General features: G+C 37.5%; 1 protein-coding gene across 1 annotated transcript in view; it reads left to right on the top strand.

The window, feature by feature from the left end:
* slc25a21 (solute carrier family 25 member 21) overlaps positions 1–14,707 on the top strand; it is a 122,541-nt gene extending 107,834 nt beyond the window's left edge. The window contains exons 6-11 of the mRNA XM_051868773.1: positions 1,449–1,508; positions 3,687–3,794; positions 3,917–4,081; positions 9,557–9,738; positions 12,796–12,848; positions 13,195–14,707. Coding sequence (XP_051724733.1) covers positions 1,449–1,508; positions 3,687–3,794; positions 3,917–4,081; positions 9,557–9,738; positions 12,796–12,848; positions 13,195–13,256 — 630 coding nt within the window. The 3' untranslated portion in view covers positions 13,257–14,707. The remainder of the gene's footprint in view (positions 1–1,448; positions 1,509–3,686; positions 3,795–3,916; positions 4,082–9,556; positions 9,739–12,795; positions 12,849–13,194) is intronic.
* The last annotated feature ends 5,581 nt before the right edge of the window (positions 14,708–20,288 follow it).

Raw genomic sequence — 20,288 nt, 5'->3', positions numbered from 1 at the left:
TTCAGACGAACACAATCGGAGTTAAATTAAAAATATCCTGGCTCTTCCAAGCTTTATAATGGTAGTGAATGGTGCTCCTGATTTTGAAGTCCAAAAAATGCATCTATCCATCATAAAAGTAATCCACATGGCTCCAGGGGGTTAATAAAGACCTTCTGAAGCAAAGTAATGGAGTTTTGTAAGAAAAATATACATATTTAAATCTTTATAAACTAAAATAACCAGCTTCCGACAGACTGCCTACGCAAATCGACTTACGGCGGAAGAGTAACCCCTGACCTGAAACATGACGTATTGACGAATGCGGAAGTGCAGAGGATAGAGCAAAACACCGGTCACAAATTATAAGTCTTTAATGAGAATTTTTAAAGAGAAGTATCAGAAGATTTCGATATAAGAAAAGAGGAGCTTGAGTTTGTTACACAGCCCTATTTGTTTGAACCGTGAGCTTACGATACATCCTGCGTCATATATTGCGTCAGAGGTTACTCTTTTGGCGCAAGTTGACTTGGGTAGGCTGTCTGCCGGAAGCTAGTTATTTTAGTTTGTAAAGGTTTAAATATGGATATTTTTCTTACAAAATCCCTTCGCTTCACTTCAGAAGGCCTTTATTAACCCCCTGGAGCCGTATGGATTATTTTTATGATGGATGGATGGATGGATGCACTTTTTTGGGCTTCAAAATCTCGACCCCCATTCACTACCATTATAAAGCTAGGATGAGCCAGGATATTTTTAATATATCTCAGATTGTGTTCATCTGAAAGAAGATAGTCAATAATACTATGAACCTTTTAGGGGTTTTTTTCTGATAGTAAAAGAGAGATAGGGTGCATGTCAGGATTTTCTTTTAATAACAATTTACATTGGTCTGTTCTTTGCACAAAGCTATTTATATATATAAAACATCAGAAGACTTGGAATATAGTGCACAAGTTTTATGGTGCTACATTTGTCATTTTGGAGCTTGACGGCCTCAGTTCTCATTCACTTTATATTGAAAGAGTGGCCAGGATATTTTTTAAAAATCCTTTTGTGTTCCACAGAATAAATAAAGTAATACGGATTTGGAACGACATGAGGGTGAGTAGATGATGACAGAATTTTCAATTCACTGATCAATGAATCTACTTGACGCTCCACTTGAAGCTACTAAAGAGGCTTGGTGTACTGTACAGGCCCTGGCATCCATCTTTCTTACTAGATGTTTTATCTAATATCTGTCAAGCTGTGCAAAGCTTTACTAATATGGAGAATTATGCGCCATCCTATTAGTTGTCTGTGTGTATTTATATTTGCGCAGTGTCATGTTGACAGCTTGAGTTTTTTCATTCTTTACAGTTGTGTTTGCTTAGGGTGTGAGCATTCATCATGTCTGTGTGTATGTATGTGAATTCATGTAGCGTCTGAAAACACTTCCTGACAGGTTGTCCTGATCTTCTTTGCAGTTTTTTACCTTTGAGCAGTACAAGAAGCTGTTGAGCTTTACTCCTTTATCACCTGGGTTGGTAAGTCATCTGATACAAGCAAGATATACACATACACACACACACACACACACACACACACACACACACACAGAGTCATTGATACTATACACACACAATTACATTCACAGTCAAGCAAAGCACTCTCCTCATTACATGGCGTGCTGGCAGCGGGTACAAGGTGTAATCGAGACAAATGCTGCTCAGCGAGGCATATGAGAGATAGCCCATTACTTTGACAGCAGTCTATCAGTGTGGCAGCGGGCTTGACAGCTGAGCCCAGCGGCGAATCCCACAGCCTCGTCGAACAGCCAGAAGAGGCAAAACATTCACCTGCCTGATCAATCACACCTGTCTCCGCCCACTCTAGCTAGAGATGTCAATCCACACAGAGCCCACGGGCGTTGGGAAGAGTGATGTATGGAGTGTGTGAGAGGCGGAGAGTATGAGTGAGATCGTCTGCATGATTTCAAGAGAGCAATTGAGCTGTGGCTCCGCCTCCCGGCCCAGCTGAAATGACTCGGTATGATTGATGCAGATGTGTGCAGTATATGACTGCATGACAAATAAGAAATGGAAGAGCGCATGGTTGGCTCTGTAAACACGGTCAAGGAGATGTCCGGTTTTCAGACAGAAAATGAGTAATGAGGCTCTCACACTGTCTTGCAGTGTATGCACAAGTGTGTATACATGGCTACACATACACAAACACAAAAAGACCAAATGTGTGAGTGTAATCATCACACACACATTTTCGAGGTATTAATCGAGGGTGTGGGTGTGTACTATCCCCAGCTCACCTTAAACAAACACACTCAAATATCTCCTTTGTCACTCTTCAAGTAGGCCTGAAGCCTGCTGACATACAGGTCAAGTGCTTAAATGGGGAGTCACAAATCATAAAAGTACCAACCGCACATTTTTTTTTTTTTTTATAGCAACATTAACCTCTTCAAAATTACTGACGAAAATGTTTGATAATTGAGTGAATCTAAATAAAACGTATATGTATAATTAATTAATTATAATTAATTAAAACATTTATTCAAATTGATTCGGTTGATTAAATTGATTCAGATTCTGTTCAGTCGATTAGAAATATAATATGATATAATATATATATATATACAGTCAAACCAAAATTTATTCAGACACCTTGAACATTTCATTAATACAGTTTATTCACTATAGTTTAAAAAAATGGTAATAAAAAATAATCTTTAATTATGTCAGATAACACTTAAGCAAAACATGGTCAGGTCAAAATGTCTAAATAATTTTTGGTCCCAAATTTTTATCAATTTTACTGGTAGTCCACTGTATGAAGACTTTTTGGGTATAATATGTCACAGTTTACTTTATTTTGCTATTTTCTTTTATTTTGTTTATAACATTAATCAGCAACATTTTATATGATGATACAGTCTGATATTTGTTTTGCACATTGTCGAATAAAATGTTATTTTCATACACTAAAATTGTTCCATTCTATTTTAGACAGACAGATGATGGATGGATGGATGGATGGATGGATGGATGGATGGATAGATAGATAGATAGATAGATAGATAGATAGATAGATAGATAGATAGATAGATAGATAGATAGATAGATAGATAGATAGATAGATGGATAGATGGCAAAATATTGACTAAACTGAAATGGCATTTTTCATCAAAAGACAAAAACTGACTAAATCATAAAACTATGTTACAATGAACACTGCTTTTAATTTGGGGTGCTATAGAGCCGATGCTTCTCTTTTCAGTTTGTATGAAAATATGAAACCTTTTGCTCCATATAGTCGAGTTGAGCTGTTATTGCATCATATGAAGTAATTCATCTTTGTCTCAGACATTTTGTCTGAGCTGGTTCATTCATCTTTGATTCCTGTCTGCGTTTCCTTTCTAACCTCTGCGAATGATTGACGGTGGCAGTTTCATTCATTCATTTGTAGGTTAAAGTCAAGCTCTGCGTCTGGACAAACACGTTTCTGAAAGCCGAAGTGTCACAGTAGCATTGTTCTTTTGAGTTATGAGATTTGTGTGACATACCTTTAGTGTCGACTGCTCATCAAAAAATACAGTCTGTTCTGAATTAAACACAAAGCGACTTTCTTTATACTCTTTGTGTCTTTCTCATTTGTCGTGTGGCGTCATGTTCTCTTGTAATGTAATTCTGCCTGCTTCAATATGCTAGGCTCTCTCTGTGGCTGGCCTGGGGTCAGGGTTAACCGAAGCACTGGTTGTAAATCCATTTGAAGTAGTGAAAGTGAGCCTACAGGCCAACAGGGATTCATTCAAAGTGGTAAGAGGCTACAGCTGTTAATTGTTGTCTTGGTATTGTTTTTGCCTTTGTCTTGTCACAAAATGTCTTAGTCATTCATTTTGAGGATCGTAATGTTTTGCTCTCTCTGTTTCTCCATGCAGCAACCCTCTACATTTGTACAGGCCAGAACTATTATAAACACAGACGGCTTTGGCCTCCGTGGGCTTAATAAGGGCCTGACCTCCACCCTAGGACGGCATGGCATTTTCAACATGATCTACTTTGGTTTCTACTTCAACGTTAAAGATGCCATACCTGCCAGTCAGGTAAACAAAGGCAGATACAGTGTCCCCTAAAAAAAACTATTTAGACAGTTAAAGGGACAGTCCACCCAAAAATGAAAATTCTGTCATTTACTCACTTTCATGTCGTTCCAAACCTGTCAAACTTTCTTTCTTTCTTCTGTGCAACCTAAAAAAGATCGTTTAAGAAGAATGTTTAAATTGTTTTTGTTCATACAGTGAAAGTCAAAGGGGTCCAAAACAACTGACGTTATCAGTGGCATCAGCAGACTAATGAGACCGGAGCTTTTCTTACAACAAAGTATGGGATATATATATATAGGTTTTGTTTCATACTATGAAAGTAGCTTTTTACATTTAATGTAAAAAAAGACAACATTCAAAAGTCTTGTTTGGATACAAGATTCCCTGTACATATAATTACACATTTAAGGGGCGGGCACAATACATTTTTTTCTTCCATTGACAAAAATTTATACGAATGCAAATGCTCAAATCATAAGCTCTTCTGAACTTTTACATTTCACTGCGTTCCAATATTCAAGTTTGGTGAGTTCTGACCTGTGAATTAAGTGAAGACATTTGACCAATAGAAGATTGATACAACACGGTGTGACCTCTTAGCTAAATTAAAATAACAAACTTTAAATCTGCTGGTTTGTAGCATTGCAGGAAAGTGGAGTATATTGTAATTTTGGATTTATTATTATCTGTTATATGTTTAATGTACAGTATCTCACAGAAGTGAGTACACCCCTCACATTTTTGTAAATATTTTATTATATCTTTTCATGTGACAACACTGAAGAAATGACACTTTGCTACAATGTAAAGTAGTGAGTGTACAGCTTGTATAACAGTGTACATTTGCTGTCCCCTCAAAATAACTCAACGCACAGCCATTAATGTCTAAACCACTGGCCACAAAAGTGAGTACACCCCTAAGTGAAAATGCCCAAATTTGGCCCAAAGTGTCAATATTTTGTGTGGCTACCATTATTTTCCAGCACTGCCTTAACCCTCTTGGGCATGGAGTTCACCAGAGCTTCACAGGTTGAACCTGGAGTCTTCTTTCCCTCCTCCATGACGACATCACGGAGCTGGTGGATGTTAGAGACCTTGCGCTCCTCCACCTTCTGTTTGAGGATGCCCCACAGATGCTCAATAGGGTTTAGGTCTGGAGACATTCTTTAGCAAGGCAGTGGTCGTCTTGGAGGTGTGTTTGGGGTCATTATCATGTTGGAATACTGCCCTGCGGCCCAGTCTCCGAAGGGAGGGGATCATGCTGTGCTTCAGTATGTCACAGTACATGTTGGCATTCATGGTTCCCTCAATGAACTGTAGCTCCCCAGTGCCGGCAGCACTCATGCAGCCCCAGACCATGACACTCCCACCACCATGCTTGACTGTAGGCAAGACACACTTGTCTTTGTACTCCTCACCTGGTTGCCGCCACACACGCTTGACACCATCTGAACCAAATAAGTTTATCTTGGTCTTATCAGACCACAGGACATGGTTCCAGTAATTCATGTCCTTAGTCTGCTTGTCTTCAGCAAACTGTTTGCAGGCTTTCTTGTGCATCATCTTTAGAAGAGGCTTCCTTCTGGGATGACAGCCATGCAGACCAATTTGATGCAGTGTGCGGCGTATGATCTGAGCACTGACAGGCTGACCCCCCACCCCTTCAACCTCTGCAGCAATGCTGGCAGCACTCATACGTATATTTCCCAAACACAATCTCTGGATATGACGCTGAGCACGTGGAATCAACTTCGTTGGTCAACCATAGCGAGGCCTGTTCTGAGTGGAACCTATCCTGTTAAACCGCTGTATGGTCTTGGCCACCGTGCTGCAGCTCAGTTTCAGGTTCTTGGTAATCTTCTTATAGCCTACGCCATCTTTATGTAGAGCAACAATTCTTTTTTTTCAGATCCTCAGAGAGTTCTTTGTCATGAGGTGCCATGTTGAACTTCCAGTGACCAGTATGAGAGAGTGAGAGCGATAACACCAAATTTAACACACCTGCTCCCCATTCACACCTGAGACCTTGTAACACTAATGAGTCACATGACACCGGGGAGAGAAAATGGCTAATTGTAATTGTACTCACTTTTGTGGCCAGCGGTTTAGATATTAATGGCTTTGTGTTGAGTTATTTTGAGGAGACAGCAAGCTGTTACACTTGTTATACAAGCTGTACACTCAATACTTTACATTGTAGCAAAGTGTCATTTCTTCAGTGTTGTCACATGAAAAGTTATAATAAAATATTTACAAAAATGTGAGGGGTGTACTCACTTCTGTGAGATACTGTATATATATTTTTTTAAATGCTGTATCATGAGCATTATTGTGTCCAAAGAAATTGAGTGCTCAATGTCTAGTGTGACTTCCCCTTTAGTGAGAAACTCACTAAATTAAATTAAATAAAAAATTAAATTAAACTTACAAAATTTACTTGTTAATATATGTGATTTTTTTTTTTTTTCAGTTTAATGCATTAAAAATGTTTAATGTAATTAACGCAGCATCCGTTTTTTTATGTCATCCTTTAGCTATTATTGTATGATCACGCTAACATTCATTCAAGTGCTATTAAACCATTCAAGCGCGATAAGAAGCACACACGCAACTCATGCGCATAGAAAGCCGTGTCAGACAGCGTGCCGGCCACATTGAGTTCTCTTTCGTGCTTGAACGGACAAAAACACACAAAAGTGTGCCAAAATGCCTGAGGTCCATGTCATGTGAGTCAGATGAGTCAGGTGCTGATAAACGATAAAATCACTCACTGCTCTTGACTGAATCAATTTTGTAGCTTTAATAAGGTTTAATCTATATTTAATTTATAATTTATGCAGTGAAGACTGTGAAGTGTTCTATAACTTCATTAAATTTCTCTTTATTTCCTACCTATTAGATCAATTATTTAAAATATACAGTCTTTGTTGTTTCTGCATTAATTTGGAGATTAAATGTGAAATTATTACAATATAAAATATATCAAAAACTTTAATGTTAGGTGCGATTAATCGCTATTAATTACAGAAAAATGTGCAATTAATTAGTTAATTTTTTTAATCGATTGACAGCACTAGTATTTGTATATAATTTTTGATATAATGTATATAATTTTGTGGATTCATTATCACCACATACATTTCTTAAACATTTCATATGGCAACTATAAGAATCCTGTTAATTTTAAAATATATTTTCAATATAGGGTGACATTATCTATATTGAAAAGATAACAAGACTGTCCAAATAGAAAAGTTGAATTTTTAATGAATCCTTTTTTTTCCTTAATAATTTTTCTTTATATTACATGCATATTTCATATAGTTAGTTATAATACATAAAGGCCCATATTTATCTTTCTCATGTATTCACGTCACATGAATAAGTCGCTATCATATATCGAAACCTGCAGCGAGTGTGAAATATTTGTTCATCTCATAGAACTTTTTCATTTGAGATCCAAGTCTTTTTTAATACATATCCACAGGCTGAAGACTCAATATGTAGCTTGGCAAATTCAAAGAGGGATCAGTCATGCACATTAACAGAGTGAGAGGGAGGAGGAGAGGAGCTGCTAAGATAAACCTCACTAATACCTTCCCTGTTTGCTCTCCATCACATCCTCAAAGGTTCAGATTACACATCCGGCAGGGCTCAACTCCCAAACAAACGTTAATTTTGTTTAATGGAAACGTTACCATACGCCTGCTCCACATGTATAAACTGAAGCATTAGATTTACTCAAATGAACTAATTGGAAGCAGACTGAGGTATTTGTTGGGGGAGAGTTACAGTTGAAGTCCTACTGAAGATTTGTATTCCCCCTTCATCTGGTGCTAAGATCGTCATTGCCTGAGAAACCTCCAGCGCTCAATCATGCCAAAGGGCAGAGCTCACCAACCCTGATTTGACTGTCTATTGCAAATAATCCCAGGGAAGTTTATGGCTTTTTAGGTAGAGCATCTACTTTTGCTGTCTATTTTCAAAGCAGCCAGTCATTCTTTTGGGATTAGGATCCAAATCAATGATCCTTCTCCAGGGGTATCAATCCATCAACCCACACAGACTTTAAGGAGTATTCGCTGTGAAATCGATTACTCCTTTCTGTGAGCATCGGGAAAATGTGCTGCAAATGTAATGCCATTGAAGGGAGTGTTTCGTGTGGAAGCTATACATAAGGCGGAGCACTGTTGTTGCACAGTCACGCTCCTCCCCTACAATGCGACGTTCAGGTTTAGCTGTCGATGTTGCGTGTTACTCAGGGTGTCCGCTGCTGGGCTGCTGTCATTTGTAAAAAATATCCTGGCCAATTAGATGTCAGAGCTGCGCTGGTTCGAGCTTCTTTTGGTACAGTAATACGCCAGTGTCGAGTCACAGCCCAATTACCCAAATTGTCCCCATATGCCTCCCAGTCTGCCTGCATGAACTCTGTTTATAAATCCTCTCCCAAAGTTTGCCCTTGGTCACGTGACCCACTTCAGCCAATTATAGAGCCTCGCTCTTCTCATGAAACGCTAATCTGCGCCCCGCTACCATAAAACGATCTGAGCTTTTATTCCAGCTTTGCCATTATATTCTCTCGCTTCTTTTTTTACTCCTCTCTCGCTCGCTCGTTTTTTTTTTCCATCTCCATTTTCATATCTGTCTTTATTAGCTCTTTTATCTGCTTTACGTTTGTCTCTGTGTTTGTTAATTTGCATTTTCGTATCAACTTGAGTGTTATCTCAACATTTTGAATTTTATGGCTCTACCTATAAAACTGTCATCATACAGTTATTGTTTTATTTGTCTTTGAAGAAAGAGTCCGGTTAATGGGCGATTGACAACTCTTGTGGCATAATGTTGATTACCACAAAAATTTATTTTGCTCTATTAAAATAATTATTTTTCTTTAATAAAAGCAAAAATGTGAGGTACATTGAGGCACTGAAAGTGAAAGTGAATGGGGCCAAAATACTCACTGTTTTAATATTATAGACACAAGACGTAAACAAAATGCATGTTAAAATGATTTTAGTGTGAAACAAATCATGTATTAGCCTTTCCTGTGTAAAGTTATATCCCATTTTATAATCCCAAAAGTCCCAAATGAACTTTACAGCTCACATAATGCACAATTTTTAACAGAAGAGTTTTATAACCTAAATTTTTTTTTTGTCTGTTTTTGTTTTTTTGAGGTATGTCCAATTTTTTTTTTGTGGTAATCAACATTGTCCCTCAAAGCAGCTTTAACTTGTAGAGTATTTCTTGAACTTTACATCTAAAAATCAACTTTTAGTCCAATTTTGAAGTCAACTTTACATCTAACTTTACAGAATATTCCTATAACTTCCTAACATCTTCAGCAAACATTGAAGTAATGCATTGTTTGTGCCCTTCGAATTCAGAAAATGTGTGTTGATCATCAATAATTCTCCTATAAACAAAAGCGCTCAATCTCTTTACCTTGAATTCATCTCTCTGTCCATATGCCAGGACCCTCGACTGGAATTCATGAGGAAATTTGCCATCGGTTTGGTTTCAGGAACGGTCTCGTCCTGTGTGAACATTCCTTTTGATGTCGCTAAAAGCCGTATACAGGGTCCTCAGCCTGTTCCAGGGGAGATCAAGTACCGCAGCTGCTTTCAGACCATGGGCCTTGTGTACCGTGAGGAAGGGTAAGGCCTGAATCCACACCATCACCCAACAACTACAGGTGTCAGAATCACACCCGACAAGAGGCATTAAACCAACCAGAACTGCTACAAGGTTCACCTACAAGAAAAATGACACAACATTTTGTGTTTATCCTCTGCCCACAGGGGACAAGAGGGCAAGTTTTGACAACCGGCATGTTTATGCACCCTCTAAATCTCAGTGTAATTATATTTTCATTTGTGTTGAGCTATAGCTGTATGCAGGAATAAGACACGATATAAAAATGAGTACTAATGTCACTTCTTTTGTCTGGATCTTTTTGAATTACGTAAGCTTCATTTTTAGTGGATACTTGAGGTGAATACCCTAGTAAAAAAAAAAAAAAAGACTATACCAAAATCTATTTAAATGCATTTATTACTTACTAAGTATACTTCATTTGAAGTATTTCTTCATTGCACAATGCACATTTCTTAATAGTATGCCTAAAAAGTGTTTTCATTCTTTAAATGCAAGATATTTAAAGTGTACCTAAAGTATACTTGCAACAGTTCCACTTTAGCACAATCAAATATACTTAAGTATATCTTTTAAAGTGTTATGCACAATTAAAGTGCATTAAGTACAAAATTAGTTGTTCCAATTTAGCAGTATACCAGTTTAGTATATCAAAAGTACAACTGCAGGGTATTTTTATTTAGCACATAAATATGTAAATGTATTTGTAGTACACTTAGCACAAAATGTTTTTCACTATATTGGGTCCATAAACTGGATATGGATTATGTTTATACCATAACTGCAATAACTGCATATCAGATCCTAAAACTCAAGACTTGCAGTATTAACTGGGTCAATTATAAAAGGCTCAATTATGATATAAGGTTTGATATAAGGCATAAAGTAAAAAATACCAGGGTACTACAGTTATGCCAAGTCTAGCATAACCTTTTATTATTATTATTTAAACAATTTGCTTTACTTTACACTCTGGGTTCAAAACAACCCAAGTTGGGTTGAAAATGGACAAACCCAGTGGTTGGGTTAAATGTTTGCTGGGTAGTTTTATTCAACTCAACTATTGTTTAAAAATTACTATATTGCTTGCTTAAAATGAACCCAAAGTATGTTGGAAATTAACATTTATTATGTTTAATAAATGGACATTTATTAATATGTTTAATGAGTAATAATTAAACAATAAACATTTATTAAATTGCTTATTAATAAATGTTCACCTTTTGATTATTGTTGCCTCTAGTGATGTCTGATTTTTAATTTCCAACCTATTGGATTCATTTTGGGTTCATTTTAAGCCAGCCATACAGTAATTTTTCAACAATAGTTGGGTTAAATAAAACTGCCCAGCATGTCGGGCAAACATTTAACCCAACCACTGGGTCAAAACAACCCAATCGCAGAGTTTGTCCATTTTCAACCCAACTTGGGTTGTTTTTAACCCAGCATTTTTTAGAGTGTACTATTATTATTTAAAGAAAAAAGTGTACGTTGATTTTTAGCATATAAAGACAAATAAGAATAGGAACAATTGCTGAAATTGGTGTTTAAGCAAAATTTTATACACTAAGATCGAGATCAGCTGACATTCTAATGTAACTTGTATACATTCATTGAAAAACCGAGTTGATTGTAACGTGAGCTGTTGTTTCTTAGCGGAGACTCTAATAGTGCCCATAGCGTCTTTCTGTCTCTCTCTCCTTCTGAATTGACAGGCCTCATGGGAAGCTGTGAGAGAATCAGTAGTTTTATGGCTCTTCAGGGCCTTGATTGGCCCCGTTCACTCTGTACAAAGGGAACGGCAACTCGTTTGTTATTAGAGGCAAGGAATTGAGGCCTGATCTTGGGCAAGGCAGTGTGTGTGTGTGTGTGTGTGTGTGTGTGTGTGTGTGTGTGTGTGTGTGTGTGTGTGTTAAAGAGAAAGACACTGAAGCTGTTTTAGTTTTAGGGGTGCTGAGAGGGTACCCCATCCTGTCCAGCCCTCTAACACGACACAGTCCTGGCTAATTAGTGGTCCCTATGGGAGACGTCGTTAAGCAGGTCCTAACGAGGCGCGCGGCGCTCAGCGGGTCAGTCTAATCAGACAGCGGGGCAGAGAGGAAGTGGCTCAAGCCTTATTAACACCAGCACAAGCAGAGGACAGGGAGACCGCCAGGCCCACTGCCAGAAATCAGCTTGAACGCATTAGGGCAGGTACAACTAGAACAGCTATTACTGCCCTATACCTGATCCAGCATCACAGACAGACCGACCCTGAGAGAGAGAGAGAGTTGACTTACTGTATCTTAAATGGATAGATTAGCAAAACAAAATGAAAATTCTGTCATCATTTATTGCACTCATGTCGTTCTGAACCTGTGTAACCGAATTTCTTCAGTGGAACCCAAAAGAAAATGTTTTTAAGAATGTTTATGCTGCTCTTTTACATACAAAGAAGTGGATTTCAAACATAAAACGTCATCCATGACTCGATTCTTCTGAAGCCACGTGATCAATCAAAACCATAGAACTTTTGTTCATCTTAGAAGCACAAATGAAGATACTTTTAATGAAACCTGAGAAATTTCCTTCCACTGAATGTCAGAAACCTTGACACTTCTAAAAGTTCATAAAAGGATTGTAAAAGAAATTCATTTGCACATCAAATATGGTAAACGGAAGCTCAAACATAGTTGCTTGTTCACGCAACTGCGTCAAAAACCAATGAGGTTTGTTCTCACGTATCAAGCTTCTGTTCACCGTATTTGATGAGCTCTATGTATATGCGTTGATCAATGTTAATAAAAGCCTAAATTAAAGCATTTTCAAACTTGCCTTGTGAGAACCAATTGCATTTGGTGTTGTTGACATTTGAATATCATTTTAGTCCATGACTTTGAATATAGTGCACAAGTAGTATAGATTACTATTATGGTACTCCAATTTGCTCACTGCATTCTGTATGGAAAAGAGCAGCATTAACATTTTTCAGAATTTCTCCTTTCGTGTCATACGGGCTTGGAAAATCATCATTCATTTATAATAAATGTAACTGTCTAACTTTTTTTTTTTTTCTGCAGATATCTTGCCTTATATAAAGGTCTGATTCCCAAGATAATGAGACTTGGACCAGGTAACATAAATTAGTGCATAGGGATTGTTCATTATTTTCTTTGTCATCATTGTTCATTGTTTCATTGTCATCATTTACTCACCCTCATATCATTCCAAACCTGTATGACTTCCTTGCTTCCGTGGAACATAAAAGAAGATATTTTGAAATTTTGTCCATTCATTGGAAGTCAGTTGTCACCAAAACCTTTTCAAAATATCTTCTTTTGAGTTCTACAGAAGAAAGTAAGTCATACAGGTTTGGAATAAGGGCGAGTAAATGATGAATTTTCATTTTCAGCTAACTATCTATATAACATTGGACAATTATCCATGATCATTAATTGACATTTACTTTCTGAATATAGGAGGTGCAGTTATGCTGCTGGTTTATGAATACGTATCTGGCTGGTTGCAGAAGAACTGGTGATAATCTGCACATTACCATCAGTCTGTACTCCATCATCCCCCAGGTCTATCAAACAGAATGACATGCCTGTTCTTCAGCAATCACACTACCTACCCTGTTTCAAAATCACAGTTTCTCAGAAGTGACATGTAGACTTTCCTCCACTGATGCTTTACAACACCACAGTCACTCCCTGAATCTATGTGACATTCCAACTCCTGTTTATATATGACATAACACAACACTGAGACATATCTGAGAGTTACCTGTCCACATGCCAGCATATATAATAGTAACCAGCTCTACACACCCTAACTGAAAGTACCAAATAGAAACAGCACCTCATTTTTAACTTAAAGGCATAGTTCAACCAAAAATGAGAATTATCCCATGATTTATTCACCCTCAAGCCATCCTAGGTCTAAATGACTATCTTTTCTCAGACGAACACAATCAGAGTTATATTAAAAAATATCCTGAAAGCGGAAGCGCAGAGCAACAGAGCAAAACAAAACACCAGTCACGAATTAGAAGTCTAAAATGAGAATTTTTAAATGGAAATGTCGGATTTCGATTTAAGAGTAGAGGAGCTTGAGTTTGTTGCCCAGCCCTATTTGTTTGAACCGTGAGAGGCGTCTAAGCTTACAATACTCCTTCATCCTACGTTGCGTCAGAGGTTACTCTTCCGCCGTAAGTCGACTTGAGTACGGATGTTTGGCGGAAGCTGGTTATTATAGTTTATAAAGTTGTAAATATGGATATTTTTCTTACAAAAACCCATCGCTTCACTTCAGAAGGCCTTTATTAACCCCCTGGAACCGTATGGATTACTTTTATGATGGATAGATGCACTTTTTTGGGCTTCAAAATCGTGAGCCCCATTCACTACCATTATAAAGCTTGGAAGAGCCAGGATATTTTTTAATATAACTGATTGTTTGGCTGAGAGAAGATAGTCATATACAGCTAGGATGGCTTGAGGGTGAGTAAATCATGGGATAATTTTAATTTTTGGATGAACTATCCATTTAAATTTGGACTTAAGACTGAATTACTGAAGCCTGAGGGATGTGTTTACTGTCTTTGGATGGCTACCTAAGGACTGTGACTTATTAGATTTAGTTTGTAAATGTATTCTATGTTGGATTTGTGAGACCAGAATATCCATTGCTCTCAAAGTCTCACATCTCAATAGCTGTAGCAATGTTTCAAATTCAGAGTGCAAAAACATTTGTAAATGTGTTATAGACATATCTTACCTACGCAAAGTTAAATCGGCAAATTTAGACGAAAAAAGCACAAATTGAATTATGGAAATTCAAATTGAACTGAAGAATTCTGTGACTTCAAAATAATTTTGTGATATAAAATAATTGTAAAACAGCAATTATAAGTTCTTGTATCCTAAAGTGGTTAAAATTATTCATGTAATGGATGTGTTTTGCTAATAAATGCTCCTGAACTACGATAAATCAGTGGAATTGTTTGTTGATGCCTTGGAAATAAAACTTTCATTGTAAAATTACTAACTCCTGGAGGAAGATTTTAAAAACGAATAATTTGCTAGCCAATTAAATGTTTTTTCTTAAAAAATGCATACTTGAAATATTAGAAATTTCCATAACTTTTTTTTCTCCACAGTATTTTATGAATTTCCATTTCCTAGGCCTGGACTTAACAATTTTAAAATTCTCATATATTTCAAGGGTTTCCATAACCATTGGCCCAACCCTGCTGTTGCATTTAAATCACCTGAATTTTGATGCTGAGGTTTACTGTAATACTGGTTTATAACTTGTAATTATTTGTTACTGGTAATAACAGATTACAGTGGGGGAGGAATTTCTGTGGTTTTCCTCAGTGGTGACAATCACTAGCGATGATGAATCACCTGATTTTTTTCTCCCTTCATACTGCAATTCAGTATGTCATCATAGCATCATGCGCCAAGACGCTCACTCTCACTCGTCTCTCCTGGCCTGCAGGCTGATTCATCATAGCTCAGCACAACTTAAAATAACAAACCTGAAAAATGCAAATAAAATCAGGATGGCCTCTCAATGCTGTCATAATAAAAATATGAAGTGTTGTGGTCTTCTCAGGAAAGACATTTCATACTGTTCACATACTCTTCTAGCTCTGTGCTGCTTAAAGATAACTTGTTGGTTAAGTTAAAACAATGTCATCCTTTAAATTCCACCCTGACCCGTTCACATTTCCCTCCTTCTCTTTAAAGGTCATGTTTTATCTAACTCTGTTGACTTAAAGACAGTGAAAGCATTTGTTCTACTCCTCTTCAGCCTTAGGCTCTCATCCTCCGCTTCAGCTCTTGATTGGTCGTACGCTGTCAGTCCTTTCAACTGTCTTTTAAAGCTTCTCTGACTTACAACACCAAAGGCTAACAACACCAGACGCATTTCCAGACTATACTCATAGCTTTTCGCTAAATGTTTAAAAGAGCCTTTTTCCGAGTCATTTAAAGTGACATATCAGATAATTTAGTCTTTTGTTATATAATCCCTTAACCCTTTCACTCTTTAGCTTGACGTTTTTCTTCATGAAAGCAGATTGGGAGGTTTCCCTGCACTCTTAAAAATAAAGGTTCTTTACTGACTTTTAACTTTTGACATCCATGGAACCTTTCCATTGCACAAAATGTTCTTTATAGTACAAAAAAATGTTCTTTAGATTTTTTTAATGTTCTTCACACTAAGAAAAAGTGGTTCCTTTAAAGGTCTTTGCATACTTAGTCCAAAATTTTCGCATGTTTTTTCATATTCGTCATCCTAAAAATTCGTCACACTCAGAAACCTTGCACACTGAATCTGATGAGTATTAATGAATCCGTTGCGGAAAAAAAACGCAAACCAATACAAAATGGAGTCTTCAAGCAGTGATTTTGTTGTCCTCTTCTTAAAAAGAGAAAAAAGAAAGAGGAAATATTGGGTCCATCCAATCCTGAGATTGCGTAGAGAGGAAGGAGAGTTCCACCTCCTTATCAAGGAGCTGTGGGAGTCAAAGTTTCCTTCAGGATGTCAGTGGCTCAGTTCGAATTTCAAAGACCTTTAGTCCTAAATTTTCGAATTCGTTTTTTCGTATTTGTCATCCTAAAAATTCATCACGCTCAAACCTTGCACACTGAATCTGATGCATATTAATACGTTGAGAAAAAATTCGCAAAACAATACACAATGGAGTCTTCAAGCAGTGAGGATGATTTTGTTGTGCTCTCTCTTCTTAAAAAGAGAAAAAGAAAGGAAATATTGGGTCCATCCAATCCTGAGATTGCGTAGAGAGGAAGGAGAGTTCCACCTCCTTATCAAGGAGCTGTGGAATTATCCCGAGCGATTCAAAGTTTCCTTCAGGATGTCAGTGGCTCAGTTTGATGCTTTGCTAATGATTCTGGAGCCACATATTAAAAAGAAGACCACCAATATATGTAATCCGCATTTTGTTTGTGTGCTTTGTGCTGTGAGACGAAGTGGATTAACTTGTCAGACGCTAATCTGGATTTTGGCGTTCACTTGTACGGTGGCTCTGAATTGTCAAAACACCTCTTAAAATGCTTGCTATGGATGCGAAAAATGCAGAAAATTTAACCCATCCGAATTTTTTTATGACGGACAAAAGTTTCAGAGGCAGTGTGTAAACGTTATTGACACAACTTGAGGTCTTATTTATTTTTTAACGTGCGAAAATTTCAGACAAAAATTTCAGACTCAGTGTGCAAAGACCTTAAAGGGTTAGTTCACCCAAAAATGAAATGTCTGTCATTAATTACTCACCCTCATGTCGTTCCGAACCCGTAAGACCTTCGTTCATCTTCAGAACACAAACTAAGATATTTTTGATGAAACCTGAGAGGGTTTTTTTTTTTATCCTCAATAGAAAGCAACGAAATTACCACATTCAAGGTCCAGAAAAGTAGTAAAAACATTGTTACAATAGTCCATGTGACTACAGTGGTTCAACCTTAATGTTATGAAGCGACAAGAATACTTTTTGTGCTCAAAAAAAAAAAAAAAAAAAAGACTTTATTCAACAAATTCGTCTCTCCCCTGTCAGTCTCATACGCAGTTGACGCAGTGAACGCAGTTTAGCGCTTCCTTGTTTACATCTGAACGGCAACTCATTATTGGCCGGCTCCTGCGTCAGCATCAAACGCATGCGTCGTGCTGCTCACGTGATCAGCCTCAGCCAATACTGAGCTGGCGTTTGGACGTAGAATCTGGAAGCGCTGCAACGTAAATAGCGTAGGAGAATGATGGGAGAGACGAATTTGTTTTTGCACACAAAGTATTCTTGCCGCTTCATAACATCAAAGTTGAACCACTGTAGTCACATGGACTATTTTAACGATGTTTTTACTACTTTTCTGGGCCTTGAATGTGGTCATTTCGTTGCTTTCTATTGAGGATAAAAAAGACCTCAGATTTCAGCAAAAATATCTTAATTTGTGTTCTGAAGATAAGCGAAGGTCTTACGGGTGTGGAGACAGAAAAAGTAATTAATGACAGAATTTTCATTTTTGGGTGAACTAACTCTTTAAGAACTGTTCACTGAAAGGTTCTTTTGGGGAACCCTATGGCATCCCTGCAAAAACCCTGTTTTAGAACCTTTATTTTTAAGGGTGTGTGGCAAAGTGTTGAGCAGCCAGATATTCACTGTACCAGAAGAACGAGCAAAAACTGGCGCTTACCTTTGAGCGTTTAAAACATAGTTCTTGTACACAAAGGAAAACAGTCTGCTTATGGTCAGCCGTCCTTTAAAGTCAGGCTAGCACCTCGGCCCGGTCCACCCGCAGCCCCTGTGCAGTGTTACCATGCTCCGTGCTCCTGTCTTCAGCCTGATTGCACACAGTCAGCTTAAGATAACCATGTGACATTTGACTTGACTTTCCATAGGAATTAATTCTAAACAGATGTGGGCGCGTGAGCAAGTGTGTTTTCACTTTCCTCCGTTTCAATGGTGGCTTTAAGATTAAGGTGTTTGTCATGTTTCCTCCTGTCATGACTGTACATGTGCAGCACCGCCTTAAAAAAATATACTTTTTCTGTTTAATTAGTGATTTTTAAATTAGATTAATCGCCAAGTACGACTGTTTTGACTGTACATTACTGTGTGTCGAATTCCCATTTGGAATGGACCAAAGAGCCATGTTTTCCTTGACGTGTTCTTTGTGTTTGCCCTTGTTTTGTGAGCCTTTTTACGTCTGTTGACCCTGCATTAAATGAACGGCTGTGATATGTCCGTCCAGTCGATGCATTTGTATTGTCAGCAAAGCCAACGTCCGTATCAGTGCCGTCAGAGTAGGAAAATGGCATTCAAAGCTGTTCATTTGAATAGAATAGGGTCTTGGGGAGTTTGTTAGGTGCATTGTGACATGTGATGGCCTCTATGTGTGGTGGTTTCACGTCTGCCTTTTTGGTGGTTTATATGTGCTCAAAACAGCACCTCGATCCCGAAGCAACGGTCCGTGACCACGGGGTTGGGGTGAGAGTGTTTTCCAAGTCAAATCAGCAGCAGTGCCTGCCAAAATGACTGTTTGCACTGCAACATGTGGGGACTGCGTATATCGTATGTTAGGGACTGAGAGCGTGTGTTTGTGGATTTTCGGCACGGAGGTGGTGTGTTTGTATTGGTTGGTGTCCTGAATATAAAGTATTTTGTTGTGTTTGCAACGTTTAAAAAAAATTACATGGCGTTCAATACAGTGTGTTTCATTTGTTTCTGTTTTGGCCCACTAGAAAAGGGAGGCAGTGGGTGTTTAAAGAGTTGGGAAGCTTTGTCCCATTATGATATGCAGCCCACAGTGATAAAAGCTTTTCCTTTCTCTCTTAACCTTATCGTTTCACATCAAATCTGACTTTAGACAAAGCTCAGGGGCAAGAGCACTCAGGAATGTGTGGCCATTCATGTAACACCTGAGTGAAAGGCCTTGTAATGGAGTTTGTGCGTTCATGTTGCTGCACGTGTGTGTGTGTGTGTGTGTGTGTGTGTGTGTATGTTCAGGTATAACCTAAGTTATGGGGACAAAATGCCCATTAGAATTTTTTTTTATATATTTTTTGGTCCCCATGAGGACAACAGCGTCTTATAAATCATATTAAATAGTTTTTTTGAAAATGTAAAAATGCAGAAAGTTTTCTGTGATGGGTTGGTTTAGGTTTATGGGATAGAATATACAGTTTGTACAGTAAAAAATCATGGAAAAGTCGATGGAAAGTCCCCGTAAAACATGGAAACTCAACGTGTGTGTGTGTGTGTGTGTGTGTGTGTGTGTGTGTGTGTGTGTGTGTGTGTGTGTGTGTGTGCGCGCGCAGGTATAACATAAGTTATGGGGACAAAAGATGGCAATATCCAAAATCCTCGTCCTTGTGGAGACATTTTTTGGTCCCCATGAGGAAAACATCTTATAATTCATATTAAGTGATGTTTTTTGAAAAATGTAAAAATGCAGATAGTTTTCTGCAATAGGTAAGTTTAGGGTTAGGGGATAGAATATACAGTTTGTACAGTATAAAAATCATGTCTACGAAAAAATCCCTATAAAACATGAAAACCTGTGTGTGTGTTTGTGTGTGTGAACGTGTGTTTCTCTTGGTAGGTAAATAGAACTTAAAATAAATTCTGTGCAAATCTAATAAATTATAATAAGCAAGTTCATTAAAAACAAATAAATTAAGACGTTTTTGTCCACCATTCTTCAAAGAATGGTATTTATTTTTGATAGAGTAATAAGTCAAACACATGAGACACACTTAGTTCAAAGTTTTTGGAAACCAGGGACTTTTTTTCTTCATTATCTGGTTGCTCGCTATCGATTTTCAGGTAACAGAATAATTAATACTGTTATACGTTCATCTGCATCTAAATTACATTTATCTACTAAATTAATAACATTAAACTAAATTAATGTCTAAAGCATTATTATTTAATGGAGTCAGGATTTTGATATGCTCTAATCTTTAGTGTAATTATTTCATCATTGCAGAAATTGTTAACAATATACACTATAAAAAAGAATTGTTGGTTTAACTCAAAGTAAGTTGC

This window comes from Ctenopharyngodon idella, chromosome 17 (assembly GCF_019924925.1).
Source record: "Ctenopharyngodon idella isolate HZGC_01 chromosome 17, HZGC01, whole genome shotgun sequence".
Taxonomy (NCBI): Eukaryota; Metazoa; Chordata; class Actinopteri; order Cypriniformes; family Xenocyprididae; genus Ctenopharyngodon; species Ctenopharyngodon idella.
The sequence above is the reverse complement of the archived record's forward strand: the minus strand, read 5'-3'. Positions and strand labels throughout refer to the sequence as shown.